Raw genomic sequence first — 24,854 nt, forward strand, 5'->3', positions numbered from 1 at the left:
CATCCATCTGCTTGACCACCCACCCACCCATCCACATATCTGTCTGTCCATCCATCCATCCATCCATCCGCTTGACCACCCACCCACCCGTCCACATATCTGTCTGTCCATCCATCCATCTATCTCCTTGACCACCCACCCACCCGTCCACATATCTGCCTGTCCATCCATCCGCTTGACCACCCACCCACCTGTCCACATATCTGTCCGTCCATCCATCTGCTCGACCACCCACCCACCTATCCACATATCCGTCCGTCCATCCGCTCGACCACGCACCCACCCGTCCATCTGTCCATCCGTCCACGCCTCCATCCATCCATCTGCTTGCCCACCCGCCCGCCCCCATCTGTCCGTCCCTCCATCCGCCCATCCTTTCACCCACGCGTTCGCCCACGCAGCCGTCCGCCCACGGGCGCGTCCGTCCGTCCGCCCGCCCGTCCTCCCGCCGGCTCCGTGGCGCCCAGCCCCGGCGGCAGGCCCAGGCCTGCGGCGGCGACCGGGCCGGCTCGGCGCCTCCCGCCCCGCGGCGGGGGCATTTCCCGGCCTCGCGCGTGGGGGCAATTAGCAGCGGTTGGGGCAGGAGGCCCGCGGTTGGGGCGCTGCCCCGGGGCAGCCGCCCGCCTGGGGCCACCCGCTCGCCCTTCTCCTCGCCCCATCTCCAGGGTCACCCCAGGGCGCCCACCCTAGGGACCTCTCCCCCCCTCCTCCTTCCCCTCTGCCCCCAGCCAAGATGGCGGCGCTGCCTCATGCTCCGCAACGGGCGCGAAGCCGCGCCCAGAGGTTCCCCCCCAACACCCCCTCTTCCCCGAACCCCGACTGCCCTCAGCCGACATGGCGGCCGCGCCCCTACGTGCCCTTAACGGCTTGGGGAGGTGGGAGGGGGCGGCTGTCAGCTTGCCAGCTTGCCCTCACTCAACATGGAGGCTCTCGCCTATGCTCCTGAAGGGCGCTGAAGCCGGCTGCCGATGACCCGGATGGGCCCGCCCGCCTGCCCTTAACCAAGAGGGAGCCTCGTTCCCCAGCTTTCCCAATGGGCGTGAAGGCGGGGAGAGGTGAGCGGAAGCCCGGATGTGGGCGGGGCCCCGGGGGGGCGAGGGGGGCGGGGTCGGGGGTGCCCGGATGTTGCGTCGCGCCGGAGCCGCGGCAGCCGCCTGCGAGCGGGGGAGAGGAGCGGACGGAGCCAACATGGCGGCGCCGAGCCTGAGGCGGGAGTGAGGGAGGCGGCGGCGCCCTCCAGCCCGGGCAGCCCCGCAGCGCTACCGGGGCAGCGGCCCGGAGAGCGGAGCGGAGCGGAGGGAGTGGGGGGAGGAGCGAGCCGGCGGGCATGGCGAGGGCGGCGTAGGGGAGACCTCGGCGGGTCCCGGTGGGGGTGAGGGCCCAGGCCGCCTCCCCCCCTCAGCTCGGTCGGGCCCGCCCGGTACCGGAGCAGCGGAGGCCTCGGCCCGGCCTTTGGGGATGGGGGCCTAGGGCCGCCGCTGGGGGCCGAGCCGCTGCCCTCCGTCCTCCTGCTGCTGCGCCGCAGCCCCCGGGCTGCCCTTCCTGCAGGGGCAGAGCCGCCCTCCGCCCGCTCCCCAAAGCCGCCGCATTTGTGGCTTTTCCTTGTATTTTTTTTTTCCGAGGGAAAGGGGGGAGGGTGGGAGGAGGCAGATTGACTTGTGGGGGAGGAAAGGTTTGTCCCTGAGCAGCGTTTGCTGGACTTTCGACCAAGACACTTTAAAAAAGCCGGGTGTTCGCCACCTTCAGAGGAAACCAAATTTGCCCGGCCCGGGAGGAGGAGGGAAGGCAGAAGCAGAGCCCCGTGCCGGGGTGCGGGAGCGGCCGAGCCGCGGTAGCATGTGTCAATAAAGGGGAGGAAGGAAGCGAGCGGAGGTTAGGAGCAAGCGGTGTGACATTAACCACCTTCTAGCTTCAGATAACCCTATTTTGGTCATTTAGTTATATATTTTGGGAGCTTTAATTTCTGGGAGAGTCAAGAGTTTTTATTTTTAGCATTTAATACAAATGTAGGACAGCGCAGCTGTACAATTTGGGAACAGAGAGGAAAAGCTGGAAGAGCTTTGCTGTGTGACAGGCCAGCTTCCCACTTCATCTCCAGGCCCAGCTTTCAGAGAAGGCGCATTCCTGGGAGATAAGCTAGTGTTAAGGAACTGGTGGAGAGAAGACAAGCACTAAAAGTTATAATTGTGAGTAAATAATGAAGGAGAAGGTATGGGCTGAATTTTAAAATAACAGCCTACTTCAGATGACCTTCTCTTGGCTTTTATATTAAGGTTTCTAACGCAACCCAATTCAATTTTTGAAAAGTTGTTACACTAAGGAAGCAAATTGAGATTTAAAGTATTCTGAGCTTCTTGCCGATCTCCTTGGTTTATGAAGGTGGCATAAAGTGCTGCTGGTAAGAAAGAAACAGTGTAGTTAGTTTTTCAAAAATGATGTATTTAAAAGAAACGACCTAGAGCGAGCAGGGTTAGTTCTGGACTTTCCTCTTCCTCCTCCCCCATGTCAATAAATTATTTTAGGGTGAAGTAGGAATGAAGAAGGTTTAGGCATCAGTTGTTCGAAAAATCTCTTGGGTGGCTTCTGGCAAGTCTACCGGCTTTAATGTTGAACTCTGATATCTGAATTTGGAAGTTAGGCTTTCCTGATACAAGAGCCATATGTGAAACTCTTTGTAGGCACTTAAGCAGTTTTGTTGGCTAGTTTATTTAAAAAGTCAAGGAAAAAAGGGGATAGAAGACTTCTTAAAAATTCTTGTTTGGCCACTGTGTTCAAATTGCTGCATCAGAGCGGATATAAACAAGACAAGAAGAGCTTCTCGCTAAGGTTGGTTTCTGTATATGATTTATTTTTTCTTCTAACATGCTAATGATTCACTAGTTTCCCTTCCTGTAAGGAACTGTTAGGATAAGTGGTAATATTCTGCCTTTTGCTGGCTTATGCTTTGAGCGCTGAGTGACTGCCCTGGTTTCAAATGAGCGTAGCCCCAGTAACGTGGACAGTGTTTCATTTCGGACGAGTCCTAAAACCTTCTTAAAAGAAGAGCCTTGAGCTAGTAGGTAGGGTTTTCAAGAGAGCTGATAAGGGGTTACTCAAAAAGAGTCCGGTTCAAGCAGTTATCTTCTTTGCCTTTTAGAATCAGAGCGAAGGCGAGCACAAGAAACCGTGGAACTTGGGACGGTGTTTCCATTGGGACAGGTAGCGGGAGAAGCGGCTCGGTCCTCTACGCAGCGCGCGGAGGCTGAGCTTGCTGTGTGTTCGGATTTCTGTCTCGAGACCGACGTGCGTTTAGCGGCCTGCGAGAATGGTGTTGTGGCTGGCTGGATTTTCTGGACTTGGAAAAAGTTTGGGAAGCTTTGCTGTAGGCAAATAGGAGGTAATCCTGAATGGGGGAGGGCTGAGTAATCCTGCTCAGGTGTCTCTTTGCTCGTGGAAACAGGCATATTGATCAAGTCAGCTGGGGCAGCGTGCTCAGCGTGGTCCAGGGCTCTCATTGTTGGCCTGGGTGGCCGAGATCCCCCGCCGTTGACCGACTCTGGCGTTGGCTGTGATGTGTCCCCTGCCTGCGTTTCAGTTTCCATGGCTTGAGCTGTTACGTATTCACGTAGGGAAGGCTCAGGGAGAGCGCGCGGTGGTGGTTGAATAGCTCCTGCTTGGTACTGGTTAGAGTTTCCCCTCAAAAAAAAAGGGGGGGGGAATGCCATTTCAGATTCCTTCAACACAGTTTTATTTCATTTCTACTTAAAGACAGTGTCTACTGCTGATCCTGGTTAAGCTGGTTTTGCTCTTTGAGCTCTGTGCACAGTGTAGCTTTTAACCAGCTCAGGAACCATCAGTGCTCTCATAGGCTTCTTTTATGTCTGTATCTAGCACCTGCATGAACACTGGTGGCTGCTTGGCCCTGTTTTTTGCCACTGTTATGGCCTGCCAGGTACTTGCCTGACTGAGGGCTCTCCTTTCTTTACAGCTCACTTTATTATTATTATTTTATTTTTTATGCTGTTTTCTCCCTGTGTTTCCGTGTGTAGTAGCTCAGGCTGGATTCCCACCTGGTGGTGGTGTTGCTCTGTTCGTGGCACCTCTCTGGCTCCTCTTGTAGCTGAAGCATTGTGGGAGAGCGTTTGGATGCCGGTGGTAACCGGAGAGGTCTCTTTTTTTGCGGGAGGGTCTGTTCCAGGGCTTCCTGACGCACGTGCATCTGGGAGCGTGGGACTCGGCAACGTGCGGAGAGGCTTGGTGCACAGTTGGGCCGTGAAAACCAGCTGTTGTCTAGATGGGCTCGCATTTGCTGAGAAGCAGGTCAGGGGGAGGGCGTTAGATCGGCATGTGAAATCAGGATTGTAGTTTTTATGGGATTCCTGGCATTGCCACTTGGTGGTAGGAATTAGAAGGGGGAATTAATTGACGTGAAAAGCACTTTCTGCGCTTAAAAAAGTCCCCTTCACTCTCTAACCAAATCTATGCACACACACAAAAAAGATCCTACCTTGAAACAGCTGTTGGTAGGACTATTTTTACATCTGGTTTGTACTTGTGGGGTTACAAATACTTTGTCTAGTGACGTAAACTATATTTAAATACAGTATGGCTGAATACTTCCTTCCCCAAGAGCCTTGGCCTCTGCCTCATGTGGCTCTGAGGGCAGAGTAAATACATGGTGCTTATCTGACACCATACACAGCAGCAGCTTTCTCTTGGGAATCTTGTCTACAATGTTCAATGAAGGGTGCAGATGGGGCAGAAACTGTTACAGGTACACCTCTGAACAGATCTTTTTTTTATTTATTTAATTGCCAGGCCTTCCCTCTGGTACAGTGATGGCAGTGTAGTTTTTGACTGCATGCTTATCTCCTGCAGATAAAATCAAGTACACTCTTCTGGACTGGGCTGGGACTAGTCTGGTTTGCTGTAATTACAGAGCAGGGATTTTTAGAATCTTTTTTTTTTTTTTTTCTGACCTACTGACATTATTGTACTGGTTTGGACCCGCTATCCTGTCCCAGATACAAAGTGCTCCAAAAGAAAGGTCCAAAAAAACCTCCGAACAAGACAACTCTGGATTAATCTTACTTCTTCTCAAGTCTGTTTTGGCAGTTGCTTTATGCTCTGCACAACAGCAGCTGTTTATATGTGCTCTTTTCTAACTAATCTCTCTGCCTTGTCCTCTAATGAATGTCAGCTGAGTTTACCTCCTCCAAACATACAGTGTTTTGTGGTTGTGACTGTCTTTGAGCAGGAGTTGGGGTGATCCCTCCACGCTGTGAGTGGAGGTCTGCAGGTTGTTGCAGGCAGTGCTTGTTTGTCCATTGTACTGGGAAGGTTTGCTAACCGTCTGGCTAATTTTTTGGGTCTGTGTCACTGAGAAACATGCAGGAATCTGGTTGTTATGTTAATTCTACTCATCTGGTGAGTTGAAATATGAAGCTTGAGTATATTTAAGAACTGTGTGTTAAACATGGCCCATCTCTGGCATGGTTTGGGGAGCTAGTTGGGGCAATCTATCCTGTAAAATGCTACCCTACTTCTTACATTTTAAAGTTCTATTGTATTCGGAAAGAGCCCAACATCTCAAGCCATATGGAAAGGAAAATTTTGAAAACAAACTGGTTTTAGCTGCTTTGGATGTCTGTCAAATCGTAAAATACTCTCCCCGCCTTAGATCTAACACTGTAAAACATTTGTTATGTCTCTGCTTTTGCATGCAGTGATACAGCATTAAAGTGCCTGAGTGCTTTTCCCTCCCTTGTGCAAAAAAAGAAAAAAGAAAACCTCCCAAGCCAAACATAAGGTGCTGTTCCTGTCCTAAAAAGCAGTTGTGACAGTGGAGAAGAGCCAGCTGCCACGGAGAGTCAAGGCAGAGACTCCCAAAGCTGGCATTGCTGCCCTCCTGTGAAGACAGAGGGACTGACCAAGCAAAATTTGACTCCTTGTGTGCTCAAAGTGTGTGAAAGGCAGTGAGGGACTCGGTCCTTTATGGCTCAGCCTGAGTGATGCGGTTATGGAGATCGCTAGGCAAGACGTAAAATGAGCTGGTTTTCTGCCCTGCTGGTCTTCCTGTGTCTTGGGGATTTGGGGTTCGTTATGAGTTCACCTACTCTGAGAATGGTGCAAAGTCTCTTCACAGGTTTTGAGTTGGGCCTGGAGCCCAGAAGCAGCCTTTGCTAGTCTGCCTCGTGAAACAGAGGCACAAATAAGCAAGTGTGTCACCGTGCTCTTTGGGGCAAGCGTAAAGGGTTTGACAAGTTTTTTGGTTACTCTGTCACTCTCAAAGTCTATGCCTGCTTCAGCTAGAAACACCTAGTCTTGAAAAATTGTCCGTTTAACTTTCAGGTGGAGCCGGAGCCGGTTTTAACCCGGAGTTGTTACGCAGAACCCAGTTCCAGCCCTGCAGAAAAGCAGCAGCAAAGTGACTTCAGTGGAGCTGTTCGTGTGCTTAGCTTTTCAGAGGATGAGAACCCAAGGCCTGTGCTGCAGAGGCCCAAGCTCATAATGAACTTCATGCCTTGGAGTAGTTGCGCTTGAGCCGAGTAGGCTGCGGGTGCGTGTCTCTGCGCCAGCTAGGTTTGTGGGGTAGGATTGCTGTAATTGCAAGAAACCAGGGAAGGTGGGAGATGTCCTCCTTTTTCTGTCTGGGTGGTTAAGCTATTTTTCCAGGGATAGCTGGCTTCCCCTCTTTGTGGGGCGTCTTTCATAGCAACAGGAAGAGAGGAAGAAGTGTGCATTTTCTGTGTATGTGAGATTAAACCACAGGAATCGCCAGGAGGAGAGTTGGGGTGAGCGACACAGCCAAAACGAATTGCCTTTTACAAAGGTAGTTGCAAGTCAAAGATGTCCTTAAAGAGATGAAGAATGGGAGAAAGAAATCTTGAGATTAACTACGACTGGGATTCTGAAACCAAGACTTTCAGCTGTTTATTTCTGTTTGCATTTCCTTCTCTTTGGTAATCGGGGTGAATTAGGAAAGTTGATATTTGGGTTCTTGTGCGGTAGCGTGATGCCTCGGGCTGTGTTCGTCTGATAGCGTGCCTATGAGACAAACTTCTGTGCTGGGAAGATGCGAGTTTGGCAGTTTGAGCGTTTATCCTTCCTACCCCACCACGATGAGTGTTCTTAGGCCTTGCAAATTAAGCAAGATTAGATCTTGTCAATAGAGAAAACACTACTAGGTGTCTCTCTTGTATCTGTTTTCAGAGAGCCGTGGAATGGAACATGTAAGAGGTCTCACAAAGACCAGCAAGGCTTGAACTGACTAACCGTAGAACACTCTGTAGGCACCAAAAGCTCGTTTTTCCTGTTCACGTTAAATTATTTTAATGATCCTTGAGTGCTGTGTAAGGTCTCCTCTTGAGTCTGGGATGTGATGCTTGTTTGCACGCTGGCTACGAGGCTGAGGCAAGGGTAGGGCAGGTGTGACCGCGGAGCGGGCGCGCGTGCCCTGCGTGCGGAGGCGTTGCCGTAGCTGGCTCGCACCAAAGTGCTCTTGCCCTGTTACTGAAGAGCAGGGATGCCTCTTCCTCCACGCAGTCCTGCGCCTGGCCTGTTAATACAGGAAGGTTTGCTCTCCTCCTCCTCAGGGAGGAGCTGGGCTGCCACTGCTCCGTGTCTGGGGGGTTATTCATGAGCAGAGCTCTGCTGCCCGCACACTGCAGCACCGGGGTGAGAAGCTGGGGGCAAGGCAGCCCTACCTGCGCTGCGGAGCAGGGACTGCGAGCCGCTCGGAGCAGTGCCCTGCGGTGCCGGCTGCGCCGTTAGCTTCTGCGCTGTGCTTACCGGGAGCGCGGTGCGAGAACTACGGGCAAGAGTCATCGCTCACGTGGAGTTTGGCTGTGCTCTGTTACGAATAACACCCGGGCGATAGATTAGAGACCCTGCCGCTCACGGAGTCTGTTCGTGGTTTCTTTGCAGGTGTCCCACAGCAGTTTGCGTGGTCCGTTTGCTCTTCAGTAGGCTTTTTCATGCAACTGCAGGGGAGAAAAGCACACCTAGATATAGCAGAATTGTCCAGAAAGCTGAGGGCAAGACCAGCATTGCTATTACACTTGAAGCAAACTTCAACCTCCGTTGGACTCTTGTACCGTATAGGCACCTCTCTTCCCTTAAAACGGATCCGAAACCCCAGAGAGGCTCCTTGGCTGCTGTGAGTTATTGCAGAAATGCCAGTGGTGGATCTGGTGCCATTTTCACTGGAAACATGTATGTCACTTGTTAACTAGGCTTAAAATGCGGCCTATTCTTTACATCTTTCAGTAAGATTTTTCTGCTCTGTACACTCATGTCCTTGATGACATGATGCTCAAAGGAATTTAAGTTGGTTTTTTGTGTGTGTGTGTGTGCGTGCAGCAAAGCAGTTCATATTCTTCTGATACTGTAGGTTTAAAGTAAGAGGAAAGCCCAATTCAGGGGGAAGCAGGGATCTCTTCCAAATGATGATTTGCTGGAATCCCCTGCTTGAAAATAACTCCAGCAGCTCAAGTGGTTTGGGTGGTGCAACCGTAAGAAGCTGCTCACCAGGACTCAAAATTGAAGAGAACCACTGAAACCTGCAATTACTAGTGAGGATAATTTGGGTAGTTTTTTTCCCTAGTCTTGTATTGCAGAGGCAGGTGAGGAAAGTACAAATGTAGATGAAAGGGGCGTCAGGTTGGGTTTCTTGGGCTGCCTCTTCCCCTGTGAGGCTGTAGTCCTAGTACAGCGACGAGGATCCCAGTTGAGGGGGTGAGGCCAAAAAGGGAAGGTGTCGTGGTGTGAATAGCCAAGCATAACACGTAAGTAAATGTTTGATTTTTGCTCTCAGCTTTTATAGAGAGCTCAAAGCTGCTTAGATGATTTCTTCACAAGAAAGCAGTGACAACTTACTCTGAGGTGTCTGTACTTGTTTCTTGTCCCTCCCTGCTGCTTATGTTCTTTCCTTGTTCGCTTTTAGTGCACCGGTATTTACAGCTATTGCAAAACCCAAAACCAGAGCAGTGAAATATTGAGCCACCAGTTAGCATATTACAGTTTAAAGAAAAGACACCCAGATGGAAGTGTCTCGGAGAACAGCTCGAGGTGAGATGCCTTTATATGAGAAACAGAGGAATAAAATGCTTGGTGTTACCTGCAGGATAACTCTCATTTACGGTTAGCATAGTCACCTGCGAGGTTTTCCCATCCTTGCTAAGGCTTTCCACCGGAGAATCTACAGGGTAACGGGTGGCTGCTGGGGTTACGTGCGATGTCCCTGCTAGCGAGCTGAGGACGGAGTGTGATTCGAACGCAAACCTGCGTTTACACGCACCATTTGATCGTGGACGTGCCTTGCGGCGCAGGCGTTGGCCGTGCCAGCTTGCGCTCTCCCCTCCAGTGCTGGGTCTGGGATGTGAGCAGGGGACTGAGCAGTGTGGATGTGGTCACCCTGGTGTAAGGGAAGAGTTTAGCCACGCAGGTGCGGGCTGTGCTGCGTTCCTTGCCCACGGCGCCAGAAAATGACTGGTGCATGGTTTTATTTACTAGTATAGACACCAGTTGAGATACTGTAGCACCAAAACTGGTTCGGTCGCAGTCAAGGAGCAGTGATAGCTTTATCCCCACAGCCTGATGGTCAGCCTGAAATGCAGTTTTTGGTGAACACTGCCTTCCGTGTTTGCAGCTCATTACGCTGGCTGTTACTGTGCTCCCTAGAGAGCTGGGATAAGGAATGGAAAACATGAGGCTTCTGCTTTCTGTCTCTGCTGCTAGTGATAGCTGAGCCTGTTGGGCACAAATGGTGTTTTGGTCTCCAAGCTGGACTGGCTCTTGCAGTAGGCAAAGCTCTGGCTCATCCAAATGCAGCGGAAAGGTGTCTGCAGTACGCAATAGGGTGTGTGGAGAATAACCTGTTTTTTAATGCGATGTTCAGTTTTCAGAAGCTCTCATCAGCTAAGTGGGGTCATGTCACGCTACAATCTTGTAGCTGCTTCTCAGTGATGTCCTCTTCCCCCTTGGTGCTGAGTATAAGGGTGTGAGTATGTTTTGCTTTGGCTTTTCAAAGTTGCTCTTTACCTTTGGGTTGGGTTGGCTTCAGTTGTCTTCTCTGGTGACACACAGAATGGGTGGAGAGGGAAAAGCTCTGAGAAGCTGCTCTGCTCCGTGTCCCCAGCTGGAGTTCTGGTCTGACGGCGCTTGTGCTGGCGGGGCCGAGCCTGTTCTCTGGAGGGATGACGATGTCAGACCTGAGTTTCGTTACCAGAGGCTGATACTTGGGCTGATTTGGAGAGCTGAGGAGCTGGAGATCGCAATCAAGTGGCTTAGCAGTGCTTGCTTTCTGCCCCCGTTGGACTCTTGCCCAAATAACTTCTGGTGCCAGGCGTTTTGAATATTTTTCTGTCTGCCTGGAAGAAGCAAGCTCTGAAAAGATGGTTTAGAGCAGTTTATCTTCAAGCTCTCGGTAGAGGCAGAAACAGACCCAGCGCCGCTGTTTGCCCTGCGTTCTTTCTGGCCACATGTCCCAGCTCGCCGCTGGTTGCACCCTTAAGGTGCTTTATTTGACCTGAAGTTCATAGACCTGTTTATATAACCCTGACCCTAAAGAAGGTTTAAAACATACACCCTGCAGTGGTGTTCAGTGCTTAATCAAGACCGGGAAAAAAAGACAAAAATCAAGACTAAAGATCGTGCTTTTTTAAACAATTTGTATTCAGTATTCATGTAACTATGCTTCTGGTTGGTACTCCTGCAGCACATCAGTTGATGGTCCCATGCCATGTTCATATGTTCTGATTTACTCGTTATTTTGAACGATTTAGTTAAATGAGGCGTTTTTTGTCGCTCTTTGCTGCCTCTTTGTAATTGATTCCTCGAGCTCTCGCGGTTGCTCGGCTAACGCTGACCCAAGGAAGCTCTGTTGGCGCTGAGGACTGCGCGAAGCTGCTCGTACGCGGCCTGAACGTAACGCAGGGTGGACAAGGTGAGCGTCGCCCTTCGTTGCGCTGGGGCGTGAGCGCAGGCTGCCAGAAATTCCCGTACGTGTGCGCTCTGCGGCTCTCCAGGCTCTGGCTCCAGCTCCTGGTAATGGCCACTCTATAAACTTTGTGTTCAAAAAGGTTTACAAGGCTTCAGAAACTTTTGTCTTTCATTGGGTATGCTGGGCTAGAGCCCAGAGCTGTGTTTGAACACTGCGTTTGACTTTTCAATGTAGCTAATGTGGCTCAACTCCTGGGGGAAGAGCGGTGGCTATAGAAGCATGAAGGTGCTTTATTCTGATCCTTTTTTTTCCCCCCTTCCTTCCTGTGTAGAAATTGCTATGAGCTATTGGTACTGAGAACCGTCTTCATCAGAAGCCGTATTGATAAAACGGTTCTCCTCGGGGGTGAAAAAACTTACGTAATATATAATGCCCTCTCCTCCGCAGCGGGAGTAATCGGAGCTGTGTAAAACTGTTTTTTGTCTCAGAGTGGTAGTCACTGAACGTATTTTTATTTAAGCTATTTACATTTTATTATAGGATTAAAAAAGAGAAACTCCGTCCGTTTAAATCTCGCTCGCGCCTTGAGCTGGCGGATTGGTTGCAGCCTTCAGCTCAAGGCGTCGAAGCGGGGACAGCGCCCCAGCACCGGGGCGAGGAGCGGACTGCCATCACTCCCCCTCTCCGCGGAGCAGCTCGCGCCGAGCGTGGCAGCTGCTCGGCCTCCCTCGTCGAGCCGGGAGGGGATGCGAATAACGCTGGGCGCGTACGTCGCTTCTCGGACCTTCAGAGCGCTCCGCGAGCGGTCGTTTACGCGGCGACGACACCCTGGGAAGTAGGACGGCGTTACCGTCCTCTCCGCTTGCCCGAAGGCCGCAGGGTGAGTCGTTGGCAGTGCCAAGAGCGCGCTTGGAGATTCCTGCTGTTATCCCGTGTTTTTTCCGTTCGCCTGCGTCCAGCTCTGGGACCCGGCGGAGCCGCTCGGGAACGGCCGTCGTGTCGCGGTTTGGGCTTGCTTGAGGGGAAAGGGAACAAAAGCTGGGTGCCACTCGAAGGAGGTTTTTACTGACTTTTCTTCCATCTGAGGGGCTGAACTGGGGAGGATGGGAGAGGGGAGCGTGACCGGCCCAGCCGGGACCTGCTGCTCTGCGTGCCAGCCGCCTGTGCGGACGTGGCCGAAAGGAGCGGATCTGCTCTGGGAGGAAGGAGTGAATTGAGGTTAATACCACTTTGTTTTGTTTGTTTGTTTTTCCTCACTCTTTTCTTGCATTACTACCCAAATTTGGCTGCTCTCTCTGCCTAGCCCTCCCAGGTAGGGAAATGCTGCCGTGCCTGCCTGGAAACCACAGAGGGTGGTGTCGGAGCTGAAATCTCTTGTGTGAAAGAGACTTTCAGCGCCACAGCCCTTGATAACCCTCGTTCTAGCGTGTCGCTGGAAAGGAGGACTCCTGACCTGGTTAGGCTGACAAGGGCCAGTGTTTCAGGGTACTGCCGCGACGCGTTAACGGGTGCGCGACTCCGCCGCGCGGTACGCGTGCCGTCAACGCTGCGGGTGCGCCCGCCGTGGGTGCTTTTGAGCCGGGGCTCTTTGTAAAAAGACAACTGAGCGCAGAGCTCTTTCCCCTGCACTGCTGCCTCCTGCCACCGGCCGTGAGGTGGCTGCAAGCTGTTCGGTCCGGAGCGGAGCAAAAGCGCTTAAATACCCATTTCTCGGGGTCTGAAGCCCGCCAGGGTTGCCTGTACGGGTGACTTTGGGCTGAATAGCTTCAAGGAGAGTACCCCGAGTCAGTGTATCGTCCCAAATTACCCCTAGAGCCGGACTTGCAGGTGTAGCAGGTCGTGAAATCGGGCTTTTACGTTCAAGGTGCAAATGTTTGCCAAGAATGAATGAAATCCCAGTTTGGGCTACGTGCCATGTTCTTGCCTGGCTGCCTCCAATTTCCCACCTGTAGCTTCCAAAGTAAATCCCAGTCATGAAAAAAAAATATAGATATATCTATCTCTCCGGAGATGTAGGTAAACCCTCGAGCGTTTCAGCTTTAAGAGGCCTGGTAAGTGAGCCTTGAGGAGCAGAAGTTCCCATGGAGAAACCTCCTCCGAGGCAACTTCCTTTCTGCCCAGTAAACTTACCGCGAGTGACAGCTTTTGAAGAGACTTGCGTTTCCAAAGGGCTCGTCGCGGGTTCCCGGCACCCGTCTTGGTGCAGCGCCGTTGTCGCACCGGCGCTTGGCCTGGCGCGGTTCCCCTGTTCAGACATCCAGGTGCGGGACGCTTCGTTTAGTCGTGACAACGCTGCTCCTCCGAAGGAGGACGGGCAAAGACAGGGTTGTGACTGCTCCTTCCCAGCAACCGTAGCTGGGTGATTGCTGCCCCAGAAGTGTGTCTCAGCACGAGGTGCATTAGATTTTCTTTTTTGGGCAGGCCGGCTTGCTGCAGGCAGGTATGTCTGCAGTTCAGCTGGAAACAAGAATGGGACCGACCTGATTTCTTGCTCTTTGAGACCAATAGGCAAAAAAAAAAAAAAAAAAAAAAAAGCCTTTAGGTCCGGTGAAGAGGGATCGATACCCGCAACTGCGCAGCTCGAAGGACCGACCCTTTCTCAACGCAGAAACCTCCCCGCGTCCCCTCTCATCGACCGAGAGCGCTGGCATGCCGGGATGCGCGGGCAAACTCCTGCCTTTTCCTCTTCCCCGTAGCTTCTTCGCGTCCCGCTCCCCGCCGCACCGAGAAGGACGTGGGTCTCGGCAGAGCCGGGCTGTTCCGGCCGGCCTGGCCCTTTGCGTCACGGGGAGCCTCTGAGAGCCTGGAGCGGGGAGAGCCACTGGTACGAGGGGCTGAGCCCGGAGTCTGTCGCCGAAGCCAGCCTGACGAGGCCTGCTCTTGCCTGACTTTAAAAGCGAAACAGGTTCAGGCCTGCCGAGCAGCTGATTTGCTTCTCACTTGATGTTTTGGTGCGATACCGGTGGCTGCGCTTAATGGCTTAGCATATTTAATGCCTGTCTGTGTGCAGTGGTGGGGAGGAATTAAGCAAGCGTTCTTCCTGCAAAGCCGAGGGTTGAGTTAGGACTGCGGAGCAGCCTGCTTTAAGGCCGGTAGATACAAGGAGTTGTTTTGCTGGAGTGGAAAAAGCCAGCCCTTGCTTGCCCGGGTTACGAGTCTGGATTCCTTCTCGTGCTCTACCCTGCCGCTGGGGCATTGCAGCGTGTAGATATTTCTACCAGCAGGCGTTTGGGTTCATAAGTTAACGTGGCAAAGACCTGTCAGCGGTAACAGAGGTCAGCGCAGTCCAGCCTGTACCCAATTTTCCATTTTTAACATAAGCTTTTCCAGCGAAAGAGCTGTTGCGCCGAGGGGAGGACGAGTTAACTGCCAAACGTGGGGAGAACTAAACGCCGCGGGGTGGGCGGGATACCCAAATCGCCCCGAGCTCGTCGATGAATCTTCCGTGCGGGGGCTTGAGGATCCGGACTCCTGGGTTCTCCTCGCGGATCCAGCAGGCTGGGCCGTGTCCGAGGCCGAGGGTCAGCATCGGTTTTTGAACACCGGGGGAAGGTAGTGCTGACCTCCGGATGGGAACGTGAAGTAGGTAGGAAGCGGAAGTAATTCCTCAGGGAGCCGAGCGGCGGCTACCGCTAGCGGAGGGATTTTTATTAAACATCTTGCTGAACATAATAGGGAATAAGCAGCAAAATTCCCCGTTACAGCCTGGTCTCCTCCTCCTGTCTCCTAGGGTCGCAGCGGTCGGAAGGGCCTCATGCTCCGCTGGGAACTGCGCGGCGCGCGCCGAGCCTGGCAGCCCTGTACGATGGCCTCCTTCAAGCGGAGCCGAGCGCAAGCCTGGCCGGAGGAGAGGGGGGACCGCGAGCACGGACTCTACAGCTTGCATCGTATGTTTGACATTGTGGGCACCCACCTGACCCACCGGGACGTACGCGTGTTGTCCTTCCTCTTTGTGGATGTGATCGACGACTACGAGAGGGGGATGATCCGCAGCGGCCGGGACTTCTTGCTGGCGCTGGAAAGGCAGGGCCGCTGCGACGAGACCAACTTCCGGCAGGTGCTCCAGTTGCTCCGGATTATCACTCGCCACGACCTACTGCCCTACGTCACCCTGAAGAGGAGACGGGCTGGTAAGTGCCACTTGACCCGCGTTCCCGGTTGTTCTTACGGTGTTATTAGGGCGTTTAATTCATTAGAAGCGGAGTCTGCCACGAGCCAAGCTGCTAATCCTTGGTGTTGACAGCAGGAGCAGGAAGAGCCTCTCTGTACCCGCGCTGGAGCCGTGCGGGCGGTTGCTTGTCTGCGCCGCTAAGCGGGGGCGGTTAGCGTGGCCCGCTCCTTAACGAAGCGCGCCTCGTTGCAGAGCTGTCTCCCGTTTCCCTGCTGCTGACTCCCCGCAGCTTGGAAGCGCGGTGCGTTGGCCGAAGGACCTCGAGGCTTTTAAGGACTAACGTGCGCATGGAAAGCGCCAGAGCAGCACGAAGCACGGGAGGAGAAAGCAAAGGAGCAGCTCGCGGGCTTTTAGCAAGGCTCGCTCTGACCCAGTGCTCTTTAAAAGCCGTGCCTACGTGCAGCTTTAGGTTAAAGCCTCCCTTTGTTTCTCGCGAGCACTGAGGCCTCCTTGTTTCTTCAGTGGCAACTGTAACGGGATGTCCTGCCACGCGCTGCGTTGCAGACTGGCTGCTGCTCTGTAATTCCACATTTGTGACTGCCAGGCTTTCCTAGTTCCCACCGTTTACTTCTCGATTTAGAGAGCGGTTGCTCGTGACCTGAAGTCCCTGCTCTTGACGTGATGCCTCAGGTGGTCTTCAGGCGTGATGGGTAAGTGGGGAGTGAGAGAGGGGGAGCAGGACAAGGTGCGCAGGGGGTCTCGTTAAACTTGCTTCTGCTTTGCTTTGAGTCAAATGAAGTCATAAGTTGCCTTCAAGGGGGGAAAGTCGGTCAAAAACGTCAGAGGTAAGCGCAGTTTTGGAAGGTGACAGATGTCTCCCTTGAATTGTTGCTGTCCAGGTCCTCTAGTGCGCAGTGAGGCTGGGCTCAGTGCGAGAGGCTGGAGTGGGGAAACTTGGGTCACGATGAGATTTCGGAAGGACGTGCGCCTTCTTCCGCTGCCATGCGGACTTACAGTTCAAGGAACCTAATCCAGATGAACCAGACCTGGAAGAAGTCTCATTCCAGTCGTGAAAGTAGTGCCCCGTTGTGGCAGGGAGTGCAAGGCAGCCACTTCAGCAGGATTAAACCGCTGAAATTTGCATTTTCTTTTTAAATTAGCGTAACTGTGCTTTCTTGGCAGTTCTAGACTGCTGAGTCTCTCCGGTTTCTGTTTGCACTGTGGGCAACAGAGATGTTTGCTGCCGGTGTTTGAGAAAGCAAAGACCACAAGTACAGGCAGGCGTAACAACCTGGGTTTGGGGGTGAGCCGTAGGGAGGAGAGGCGAGGGGCCTCATGGACGGGCAGCGGGGTGGCGATGCTGGAGCCGGACAAATCCTTTACGTCGAGGTTGTCACGAGGAGCGCGGTGATGTGTGACGCTCGGCCTCGCGCTGGCTGCGGCGACCCTCCCGCCGCGAGGCGAACTGAGCAGGCAACCGAGGCAGCTTGAAAATTAACCAGCTTCGGCGCTGGGTTAATTCTTAACCGGGATTGTTTTCCCCAGGCTTAGGGGCACGGTTGCTCGGATGCGCGAGCTGGGCTTGGGAACACGTGCCTGGGATCGGAGAGGGGCCGGGACCTCTCCTTTGGGTGGTAGTTGCTGGATTGCGCAGGTATAAAACACTCGGGCGGTTCGATGTTAGTCGCTAGCCACAACCTTTCTCCTTGCGGGCCGTCCTAATTGCTTTTTTTAATTGCAGTAGAAACTTCCAGCTCTGATAGACTTTGTGGAGATTGCGTAGCCTGAGCGCATAGGAGAAGAGCTCTGCCACCGTGAGCAGCCTCGGCCCCAGAGAAGTCATTCTGGGAAATTTTCCAGGCTCTCGTCCCCTTCCGAATTTCATCTGATGGAGTGCTCTGAAGAGTTAGTATTTTAGTGTGGTGGATTTTTGTCATACAGAAAAATACCTGAAAGATATCTGGCCTTTTCTGAGCGAGCGGGGGTTGTGGATTGGTTGCTTAGTTGGTTGATTAGTATCTCTAGGTTCCTGTAGGGTTTGGGGGATGTTACAGTATTTTTCCTGTTTCTTGAGAAACTCTCTTCACTTGTTTTGAAAAATCCAAACCAAAGGGAGAAATTCACTGCTTTCTCAGTCGGCTAAAGCAAGGTGATCTCTGCCTGTGTCAGATGCACAAGTTGTCACTGTAATAACTTTAAAATAAGAAAATTCAAACCGGGCTCCATCTCTGCAGCATTTCACAAATGCTCCCAGTATGTGAAACTCTTTCCTTTCTCATCTCCTGTCTAAAACAGATTTCCTTAAACAGCTCCTTTTAATTTTGTTTGCACTTCTTCCCCCTAAGAGAGTTCAGAGCGGTCGGTCTAACTGTATTATTTCTTGCTTACTGGGAGAGGCTGCCCTATTTATGTACAATTAGGGAGCTGGAGATTGACATTTGTGTGTTAATGTGCTGCTGTGTTATGAGAAATGATGCTTCCTTATCGGTTAGATTTTTTGTTCTTGTGATTTGTCCAGCCGCGTTTGGAGGGAAATAATTTTTAACTAAATGCACAAAAATTACACTGGAAAAAGCTTTATTAAATAACGGGGGGCTGGGGAGCTGCCTCCTCACCTGCTCAGTCCCCCTGTAAACTTCACTCGGTGGCGGCTTCTGCTCGGCGGTTTGACTTTCCTCAAAACTTGGGCAGTAAATGCCTCCTGCCCCAGCACGTAATTTCAAAAGGTCTGATCTCCTAAAGTCATTTAAATAACGTAGGCTGTTATAACGTCAGGTTTCAATGAGTTTATTTTAAAGCGTTTTGAGTAATCAAATCCTTCAGCAGCAATTAAGTTGTTGGGGAGCTTGTCCCCCTTCCAGGGCAGCTCTGACTTTGGCAAGAGCCTGCAGGGAAAGGTGAAGCTGTAGAGGAATTGCACCTACTTTAGCAGGTATTTAGTGGAGCTTGGAGATCAATGTGTAATTTGGTAGCTCGTGTAGGCAGCTTAAAGGGAATCCTGCAGCCGGCTCCTCCTCCGAGGCGCTCGCCGGGTATGTGCAGCCCTGTGAGAGGGAAGGGGAAGGGGGCGAGCGCGAACGGCAGAGGTCCGGAGTAAGTTGTGGCCGCTGGCAGAGGCCACCGCGCCGCCTGCTTCGGGGGAAGCTTCTCCCCGAGGGTTGCGTGTGACGCTGTCCGGAGCGAGCGACCGTGGAGATGAACGCGAGCGGCCTCTCCTACGCAGAGCTGTTCTGGGTTTCGAGCGCTCGGCTCCCGACCGCGGGCGGCTCATCCGAGAGGCCCGGTGTGAGAGGGAGCAGGTCTTGACGTGCGGCTCGGCTCGAGGGCGGCTTGTTTGGGGAGCGTTGGGGGCACTTGCGTGAGAGCAAATGTCATCGTTAGGACTGGAAAACACTATGCTCGAGAGCCTTAAGGTACTGCCTTCTGCAAAGTTTTGACTACTCTTTTTTCCTTTTAAACAAAAGACCAGTAAATTCACTCTTGGGCTCGTGAAGGACCCCAGCGCTGATTCAGGCAGAAGCCCCCCTGCCCGGGGGGCAGGGGAAGCCGCGGTGTTTCCCGGTGCACGACATCAATAAAGCATCTTAAGCACGTGCTGGCGTCTGCCATGTCGAGACAGATCTCTTCTGGCCTCCCTTTTACAGAGCAAAACATTATCTCTCTTCCAGTGTGTCCAGATCTCGTAGACAAGTACCTAGAAGAGACATCCATCCGTTACGTGACACCCCGAGCTCACAGCGACGCAGAGCACGGTCTCGGTCACCCCCACAAATCAGGTGAGCGTTCAGGTCTGCCGGCAAGCGTCGGGGGTCCGGGAACATGCTCCGCCGGACAGAAATTATCGTATGAATTTTCACAGTAATGCTTGGGCCCGGTGAGGGGGGAGGCGAAGCCCGGTGGGGCTTGAGGGGTGCTGTGCTGCCGCCTCACCCTGCCCTGGGGCTTGGGGGTGCGTGGAGAGCCATGGCAGCCTGTGCAGTGCCGGGCTGAAGGCAGATGGAAATTCAGAGAGCACTGGTGGAGGGCCGGGAATCTGCCTTTCTCGCAGAGCACTCGGTGTTTGTAGCGGCCCTGAAAGCGAGGTGGTCTCTTGCAGCTCCTGGGGGACCACCTCCCCGCTCCTGCCGTCTCCTCGGAGCCGGAGGAAGGGGGGTCCCTCTTCCTCCTGCCCCCCCGCCCTCCCGGCACGCGAGCAGCTCTCCTGGGGCTGCTAAATGCCTCTTGGCGCAAGCTTTTGGGAACGGGGGAAGAGCCAGGAGGTGACGGAGTGGCGCGGAAAGGAGAGCGCAGTTGGGGTTGGGTGTTGGGAACAGCGTGCTAGCCGAGACAGTCACGGATTTCAGGTGTAACCAGAGAAGTGGGGGGGGGGGGCTGTAAACAACCGCCTGCGAGCTTTGGTGGGGGCTGGCGAGGTGGCGGTGGGGGGACAGAGCAACCTCTCCATCTCCGGACGCTTTCAACACGGCCGCGGCAGGAGTTGCAGGACCTTGTGGCCCTCGGTGACAGCGGGGACGGCTCTGCTGCCTCTAACCCCCCCCCCCATCCTTTCTCTGAGCAGTGCCTCCCCACCACCCCGTGGTCTGCTGTTCCTCTGCGGGACCTCAGATATGCACCAAGAGGCCTGGCCGTGGGAGAGCCCTCCTCAGCAGCCAGCGGAAGAGGAGGAAGTCGGTGACACCGGACCCTAAGGAGAAACAGACCTGTGGTAAGAGCGTCGTGGAGGGCCGGGGCGGGTTCGCGGTGCCGGGGTGAAGTCCGAGCGAGGCTAACGTCCGGGTCGGTCGTGGCTTGGGCTCCGATTTGGGGGGGGCCTCCGCCCCCAAAGTGGAGCTCGACGGAGGCAGCGCGACTCAGGTGGCTTCCGAGCGGACGCGCTTTGCCCGCTCCAGCCCCGCTCTGAACGCTGCGCGCGTCCTGATGGGCTCAGCTCGGCGACAGGCACCCGAGTCCGGCCCCGGTTTGCAAAGCTTGGGCGCGTTACGCTCCCTGCGCTGGCGTGGAGCTGGGTGACGGTGGCTCCCAGTGCGAGGGGACAGCACCCTCTGCGGGGTGTGTGTGGGGGGGGTCCCTTGTGCTGGGTTTCCCCTTCCCAGGAGAGGGTTGAGCCCGCATGGAGCCGCGCACCGAAGCGCTGTAACTGCCTTTCCCTGCTTCCCTCCACCCTCAGATATCCGCCTGCGAGTCCGAGCCGAATACTGCCAGCACGAGACGGCGCTTCAAGGCAACGTCTTCTCCAACAAGCAGGACCCCTTGGAGCGGCAGTTCGAGCGCTTCAACCAGGCCAACACCATCTTAAAATCCCGGGACCTGGGCTCTATCATCTGTGACATAAAGTTCTCAGAGCTCACCTACCTCGACGCGTTCTGGCGCGACTACATAAACGGCTCTTTGCTGGAGGCCCTCAAGGGCGTCTTCATCACGGACTCGCTCAAGCAAGCCGTGGGCCACGAAGCCATCAAACTGCTGGTTAATGTGGATGAGGAGGATTACGAGGTCGGGCGCCAGAAACTCCTGAGGAACTTGATGCTGCAAACGGCCCCCTGACGCGCTGCCGGGCTGCAGCCTGGCTGCTCTTTGGGATCCAAGCTTTTCTCCACCCTCCCTTCCTCTTTATTTTTTTTTTTCTTTTTTTAAAAAGAAAAGGAAAAGATCATTTAACCCCCCCCCACCTCCCCCCTCCGCCAGCTCCCCTACCTGGACTCCTGCGAAGTACTTTGTAACTCTAGGACCCGGTTAAATGTGAGGAAGAGCGCCGTGCTGCCGCGGAGCCTGCGGGCACGTGCTGCTGCGCTCCCCTCGGCGCTGGGAGCGCTGCCGGAGCGGGAGGGCCTGCCCGGGAGCGGAGAGCGGTCACGGGCACCGTGTTTTCTTGCCCGCTCTTTCCTGTCTTGTCATCTTCTCTCTTGCTTTGTTTCCTTTCTCTTTTTTTTTGTTTTGTTTTGTACCCATTAAAGAAAAGGCAAAAATCCCGCGTGGGGCCTGTCAGTGCCAGGGGCTGGGCCGGTGCTGAGAGCAGCAGCTGGCACGTGGCAGGACTCCAGAGGTTCCCAACGGGAGTCCGCTTGATCCGGCGGTGCCTGCGCCGGGTTTGGAGATGGGGTGGGGGGGAAGACGGCTGGAGCGGGGCAGCTTCACCCCGGCCCCACTGCGGGCTGCCCGGCGCTGTCTCGCGCTGCTCTCTTCTCGCTGTTGCCTCTGTGGGTTTCTCAGGAGTAAAAGAAAAAAAAAAATTGTCCCCTTGCTTTTGCCTGTGCGGCCGGGCCGGGCTGCGTCCCCCCCGCGGCGTCCCCTAGACCATGTGCCTTCGTGTCCCCCTCCCCTGCCGGGGGGCAGGGGACGGGGCGGGGGGAAGCACCGGGCTGTTTGTCTCTGCCCTGACCCCTGCGCGTCCGGGAAGGGGCTCCAGGGCTCTCCCTGTGCCTCTTCCCTCCCCCTCTGCTACTGCCTGGCTCCCATTTCCAAACTGGGACAAACTGGGCTGGAGTGAGGTGGCACTGGGGAGGGGGAAGCCCGTTGCTGGCAGCAGCCTCTGCCTTGCTGCTCGCGCAGGGCTGCCTGTTTTTTGGAGGGCGGCCCGGCACGCGCTGTTCCTTGGCCCCGCGGGTCCCCCGGGCGACTGTCACTTCAGGCCCCCCAAAGAGCTGCGTTCCCTCCGTCCCACCCTGCGCCTTCGCTCCCTGGCTGCTCGCGGCCGCTCCCTGGGGGTGTTTTTCCAACTCTAAGCTGGTTTTGTTTGGTTCCCCCCTGGCACGCGTACACCCCCTCCGGTTACGGACAACTCCGGCACAACTCCGCGTAATTTCTGTGACTTCTGTATTTTTTAAGATCTTCAATATAACAGTCATATTCCCTGTGTAGCTTTCGGATTTTCTTGAAATAAAACATCTACCGCAGCGCCTGGCTCCTTCCTTCTGCGGGTGCCTCGGAAGCGGGGAAAGGAGAAAGGCGCCGGCAATTCGGCTGCTGGGAGATTCCCTATGGCGCCGGGGGGACACGTAGAAGGGAGCAGGGTGCCAGCACGTTCCTGCTCCCTGTCTGTGTTTTTCCAGGCGAGGCCTGGGGGGAGCGGAGAGCAGCCGAAATCGCCGCGCCGGAAAGGGCGCCTGGGACGGGCAGCGCCTCAGGGCGCCGCCACGGTGCCGTAGAGGTCGGGCCGGCGGTGGCTGTGCACTGGGATCTCCCGGCGCACGCGCTGCAGGTAATCCAGGTCGATCTCGGCGTAGCACAGCCCGGGGCCTTCCCGGCACTGGGCCACCACGGAGCCCCAGGGATCCACCACCAGCGAGTGGCCGTAGGACGTCCGGTGCTTGTGGTTCTTACCCGTCTGGGCGGCCGCCACCACGTAGCACTGGCTCTCGATGGCCCGGGCCCGCAGCAGCACCTGCGATGGCGAGGTTGGGGGGGGCGGGGGGGGGGATAGGCCTCGCCTGTGCCCCACTGGGGATGTGGGGCAGCCCCACGGGTGCATCGCCGAGATTGGGGAGGGGAGGGCAGCGATGGGGTGCGCTCACCTCCCAGTGCGCGGAGCCTGTGGTGACGGTGAAGGCCGAGGGGTAGGTGAGGATCTCGGCCCCGGCGCGCCGCAGCGCCAGCGAGATCTCGGGGAAGCGCAGGTCGTAGCAGATGGCGAGGCCGAGCTGGCGGGGACAGAGGAGGGGATGTGAGCGAGGACGCGGCGCCCGGCCCTGCCGGGGCGGGGTGGTGGTGGGGGGGCTCTGGGCAGGGGACCGAGGTAGCTAGGAGCAAGACAACGCGGAGGGGAGGCCGTTGAGGGACGGCGTCCGGCTGCGGAGGGGGACCCAGCGCTCAAGCTGGGACAGGAGAGAGAGCAGGAAGGGGAGCCGCTCTCCCCGCAGGGCACCCGAAGGTGCCCGCGCGCCCGGCCCTGGTGGCCCCCATACCTTCCCCGCCGGCGTGCTGACGGGGGGCACGATCTCGGGGCCGGGGTTGGTGAAGCTGCTCTCCTTCATGGACACGCGGCCCTCCAGCTCCACGTCACACAGGTGGGTCTTCCTGTACGCGGCCACGCGGCAGCCTGCGGGGACGAGAGGGAGTGAGGTGGGGGGCGTCCGCGAGGGCCCCCTCCCCGCCCCCCCGAGGCCCCAGGGTGGCGGCGGCAGGGCCGGGGGCTCTCACCTGCGGGGTCAAGCAGCACGTGGCAGTTGTAAATGCGCTGCGTGGTCGGCCAGTCCCGGCCTCGCTCGTGGAACCCGCCCAGGGACAGCCACACGCCGCACTCCCTGCGCGGCAGGGACCCGGCGGTCACCCGGCGCGGGGCCACGTCCCGTCCCGTCCTGTCCCCCCCCCGGCTCCGCGTCGGAAAGGGGAACGAGGCGGCTCCGGTTCTGCCTCGCTCGTTCACAGGACGGCACCGGCGTCCCCGCGGCGGTACCTGGCCAGCGCGGCGTAGCGCCCCAGCAGGTCGCCGTCCAGGCTCTCGGCGAGGCCGAGGGTCTCCGCGGTGCTGGAGCCGATGTAGTCGAAGCCCTCGGGGAGGAAGATGAGGCAGGCGCCGCGGCGCGCCGCCTCCCGCACCAGCCCCGCGCAGGCCGCGAAGTTGAGCTCCTTGTCGGGCGTGGACGTGAGCTGGCACACGGCGACGAGCGGCTTGAGCCCCGGCGAGCGCGCCATGGCCCCGGGCGGGCGCGGGGAGCTGCGGCGGGCCACGGCCGTCAGCCGCCAGGCCGGTACGGGGTGCGTGTGTGGGGGGGTCCCCGCGCGGCGCCCCGTCCCGTCCCGCTCGGTACCTGCTTGCGGCGGAGCAAGCGCTGGAGCCGGGCGGCCGCCTCTGGGCACCCAGGAGGTGTCGGCACAGGCAGCGCAGCGGGATCCGGGGCGCCGGGCTGAGCCTGGGGGCGGCAGGGAGCTGAGACCCCCCTCCCCACCCCTCCGTTCCCCGCGCTGCCGGGGGATGCGGCCGCCCGAGCCCCATCGCGGGCCCGTGGGCAGCTGGCTCCCATCCCCATCGCACCCCAAAGTGCCCCCCCCTCCAGCCCCTCAGCACCCCCCAACTGCATCCAGGTCCCCTCAGCACCCCGAGGTGCCCCCCCCGGCTGCTCCAGTACCCCATAAACTCCATCCAGCCCCCCAAACCGCCCCCAGCACCCCCAAAGTACCCCCAACCCTCTCCAGCTCCCTCTCACATCCTCAGCACCCTCTGCCCCAACCTTGCTCAGCACCCAACAGCATCCAGCCCCCCTCAAATGCCCCCAAGCCCCACTCACACCCCCTACCACATCCAGGTGCCCTCAGCACCCCGAGGTGGTTCCCAGCTCCCCCCAGCACCCCCAAAGTGCCCCCGAACCCCTCCCACACCCCCAGGACCTCAGCACCCACCAGCTGCATCCAGCCCCCAAACTGCCCTCAGCACCCCCAAACTGCCCCCCGGCCCTCTCCAGCCTCCTCCCAGGTCCTCAGCACCCTTCATCTTGCCCCAACCCTCCTCAGCACCCAACAGCATCCAGCCCCCCTCAAACGGCCCCAGCACCCCCCCAGCCCCCCAAACGGCACCCAGGCCCCCAACACCCCCCCAAAGAGCCCCCTGAGGTGGCCTCCAACGCCCGCTAAGCAGCCCCCAGGCCCTGCCACCCCCCGCACCCTCCGACCTGCCCCGAGCCCACCCCCAGGTGCCACCAGCCCCCTCCCAGCGCCCCCAACCCGGCCCCGGCCCCGGCCCCTACATGCCCCCGTCCGCCGGCTCCGACCCCCGGCGCCGCCGCGGCCGGGCAAAGTCCCCGCTCGGGGCCGCCCGCAGCAAAGATGGCGCCGACGCCGCCTCAGTGGGCAGCGCCGCTGCCCTCTACCAAGATGGCGCAACCCCCC

The 24,854-nt window shown here is 56.5% G+C and overlaps 2 protein-coding genes and 1 long non-coding RNA gene across 6 annotated transcripts; 1 reads left to right on the forward strand and 2 right to left on the reverse strand.

The window, feature by feature from the left end:
• Positions 1-1,131: 1,131 nt before the first annotated feature.
• On the forward strand, positions 1,132-21,925 carry DEDD (death effector domain containing). 4 transcript variants are annotated; one of them, XM_062597967.1, is made up of 6 exons: positions 1,132-2,826; positions 6,331-6,538; positions 14,652-15,051; positions 18,701-18,808; positions 19,591-19,737; positions 20,200-21,925. In XM_062597967.1, the coding sequence occupies exons 3-6, from the start codon at positions 14,676-14,678 to the stop codon at positions 20,574-20,576; spliced, it is 1,008 nt and encodes a 335-aa protein (XP_062453951.1). In that variant the 5' UTR covers positions 1,132-2,826; positions 6,331-6,538; positions 14,652-14,675; the 3' UTR covers positions 20,577-21,925. The 4 variants fall into 4 exon arrangements, with proteins under 4 accessions (XP_062453951.1, XP_062453950.1, XP_062453949.1 ...); XM_062597966.1 differs by lacking the exon at positions 6,331-6,538 and adding an exon at positions 11,462-11,801; XM_062597968.1 differs by lacking the exons at positions 1,132-2,826; positions 6,331-6,538 and adding exons at positions 8,823-9,048; positions 14,243-14,507.
• Positions 17,796-20,676, reverse strand: LOC134152524 (uncharacterized). Its single transcript, XR_009961032.1, has 2 exons — positions 19,646-20,676; positions 17,796-18,726 (listed from the first exon to the last, which is right to left on the reverse strand). It is a non-coding gene; the product is annotated as an uncharacterized LOC134152524 (long non-coding RNA).
• NIT1 (nitrilase 1) lies at positions 21,829-24,789 on the reverse strand. Its single transcript, XM_062597969.1, has 7 exons — positions 24,713-24,789; positions 23,780-23,881; positions 23,425-23,685; positions 23,169-23,272; positions 22,934-23,067; positions 22,544-22,669; positions 21,829-22,413 (listed from the first exon to the last, which is right to left on the reverse strand). Coding segments are annotated over exons 1-7 (990 nt in total). The 5' UTR covers positions 24,715-24,789; the 3' UTR covers positions 21,829-22,152.
• Between the last annotated feature and the right edge of the window lie 65 nt (positions 24,790-24,854).

Source organism: Rhea pennata, chromosome 31 (genome assembly GCF_028389875.1).
Source record: "Rhea pennata isolate bPtePen1 chromosome 31, bPtePen1.pri, whole genome shotgun sequence".
NCBI classification, from domain to species: Eukaryota; Metazoa; Chordata; class Aves; order Rheiformes; family Rheidae; genus Rhea; species Rhea pennata.

What these genes read in the sequence shown, in the direction of transcription:
- DEDD (XM_062597967.1), top strand. Translation starts at nt 14,676, where the DNA reads ATGCTCCGCTGGGAACTGCGCGGCGCGCGCCGAGCCTGGCAGCCCTGT. An exon ending in CGGTCACCCCCACAAATCAG is followed by an intron (nt 18,809 to 19,590) that starts GTGAGCGTTCAG and finishes TTCTCTGAGCAG; the next exon opens with TGCCTCCCCACCACCCCGTG. An exon ending in TAAGGAGAAACAGACCTGTG is followed by an intron (nt 19,738 to 20,199) that starts GTAAGAGCGTCG and finishes CTCCACCCTCAG; the next exon opens with ATATCCGCCTGCGAGTCCGA.
- NIT1 (XM_062597969.1), bottom strand. An exon ending in CGCTACGCCGCGCTGGCCAG is followed by an intron (nt 23,273 to 23,424) that starts GTACCGCCGCGG and finishes CCTGCCGCGCAG; the next exon opens with GGAGTGCGGCGTGTGGCTGT. An exon ending in CAGGCTCCGCGCACTGGGAG is followed by an intron (nt 22,414 to 22,543) that starts GTGAGCGCACCC and finishes TCGCCATCGCAG; the next exon opens with GTGCTGCTGCGGGCCCGGGC.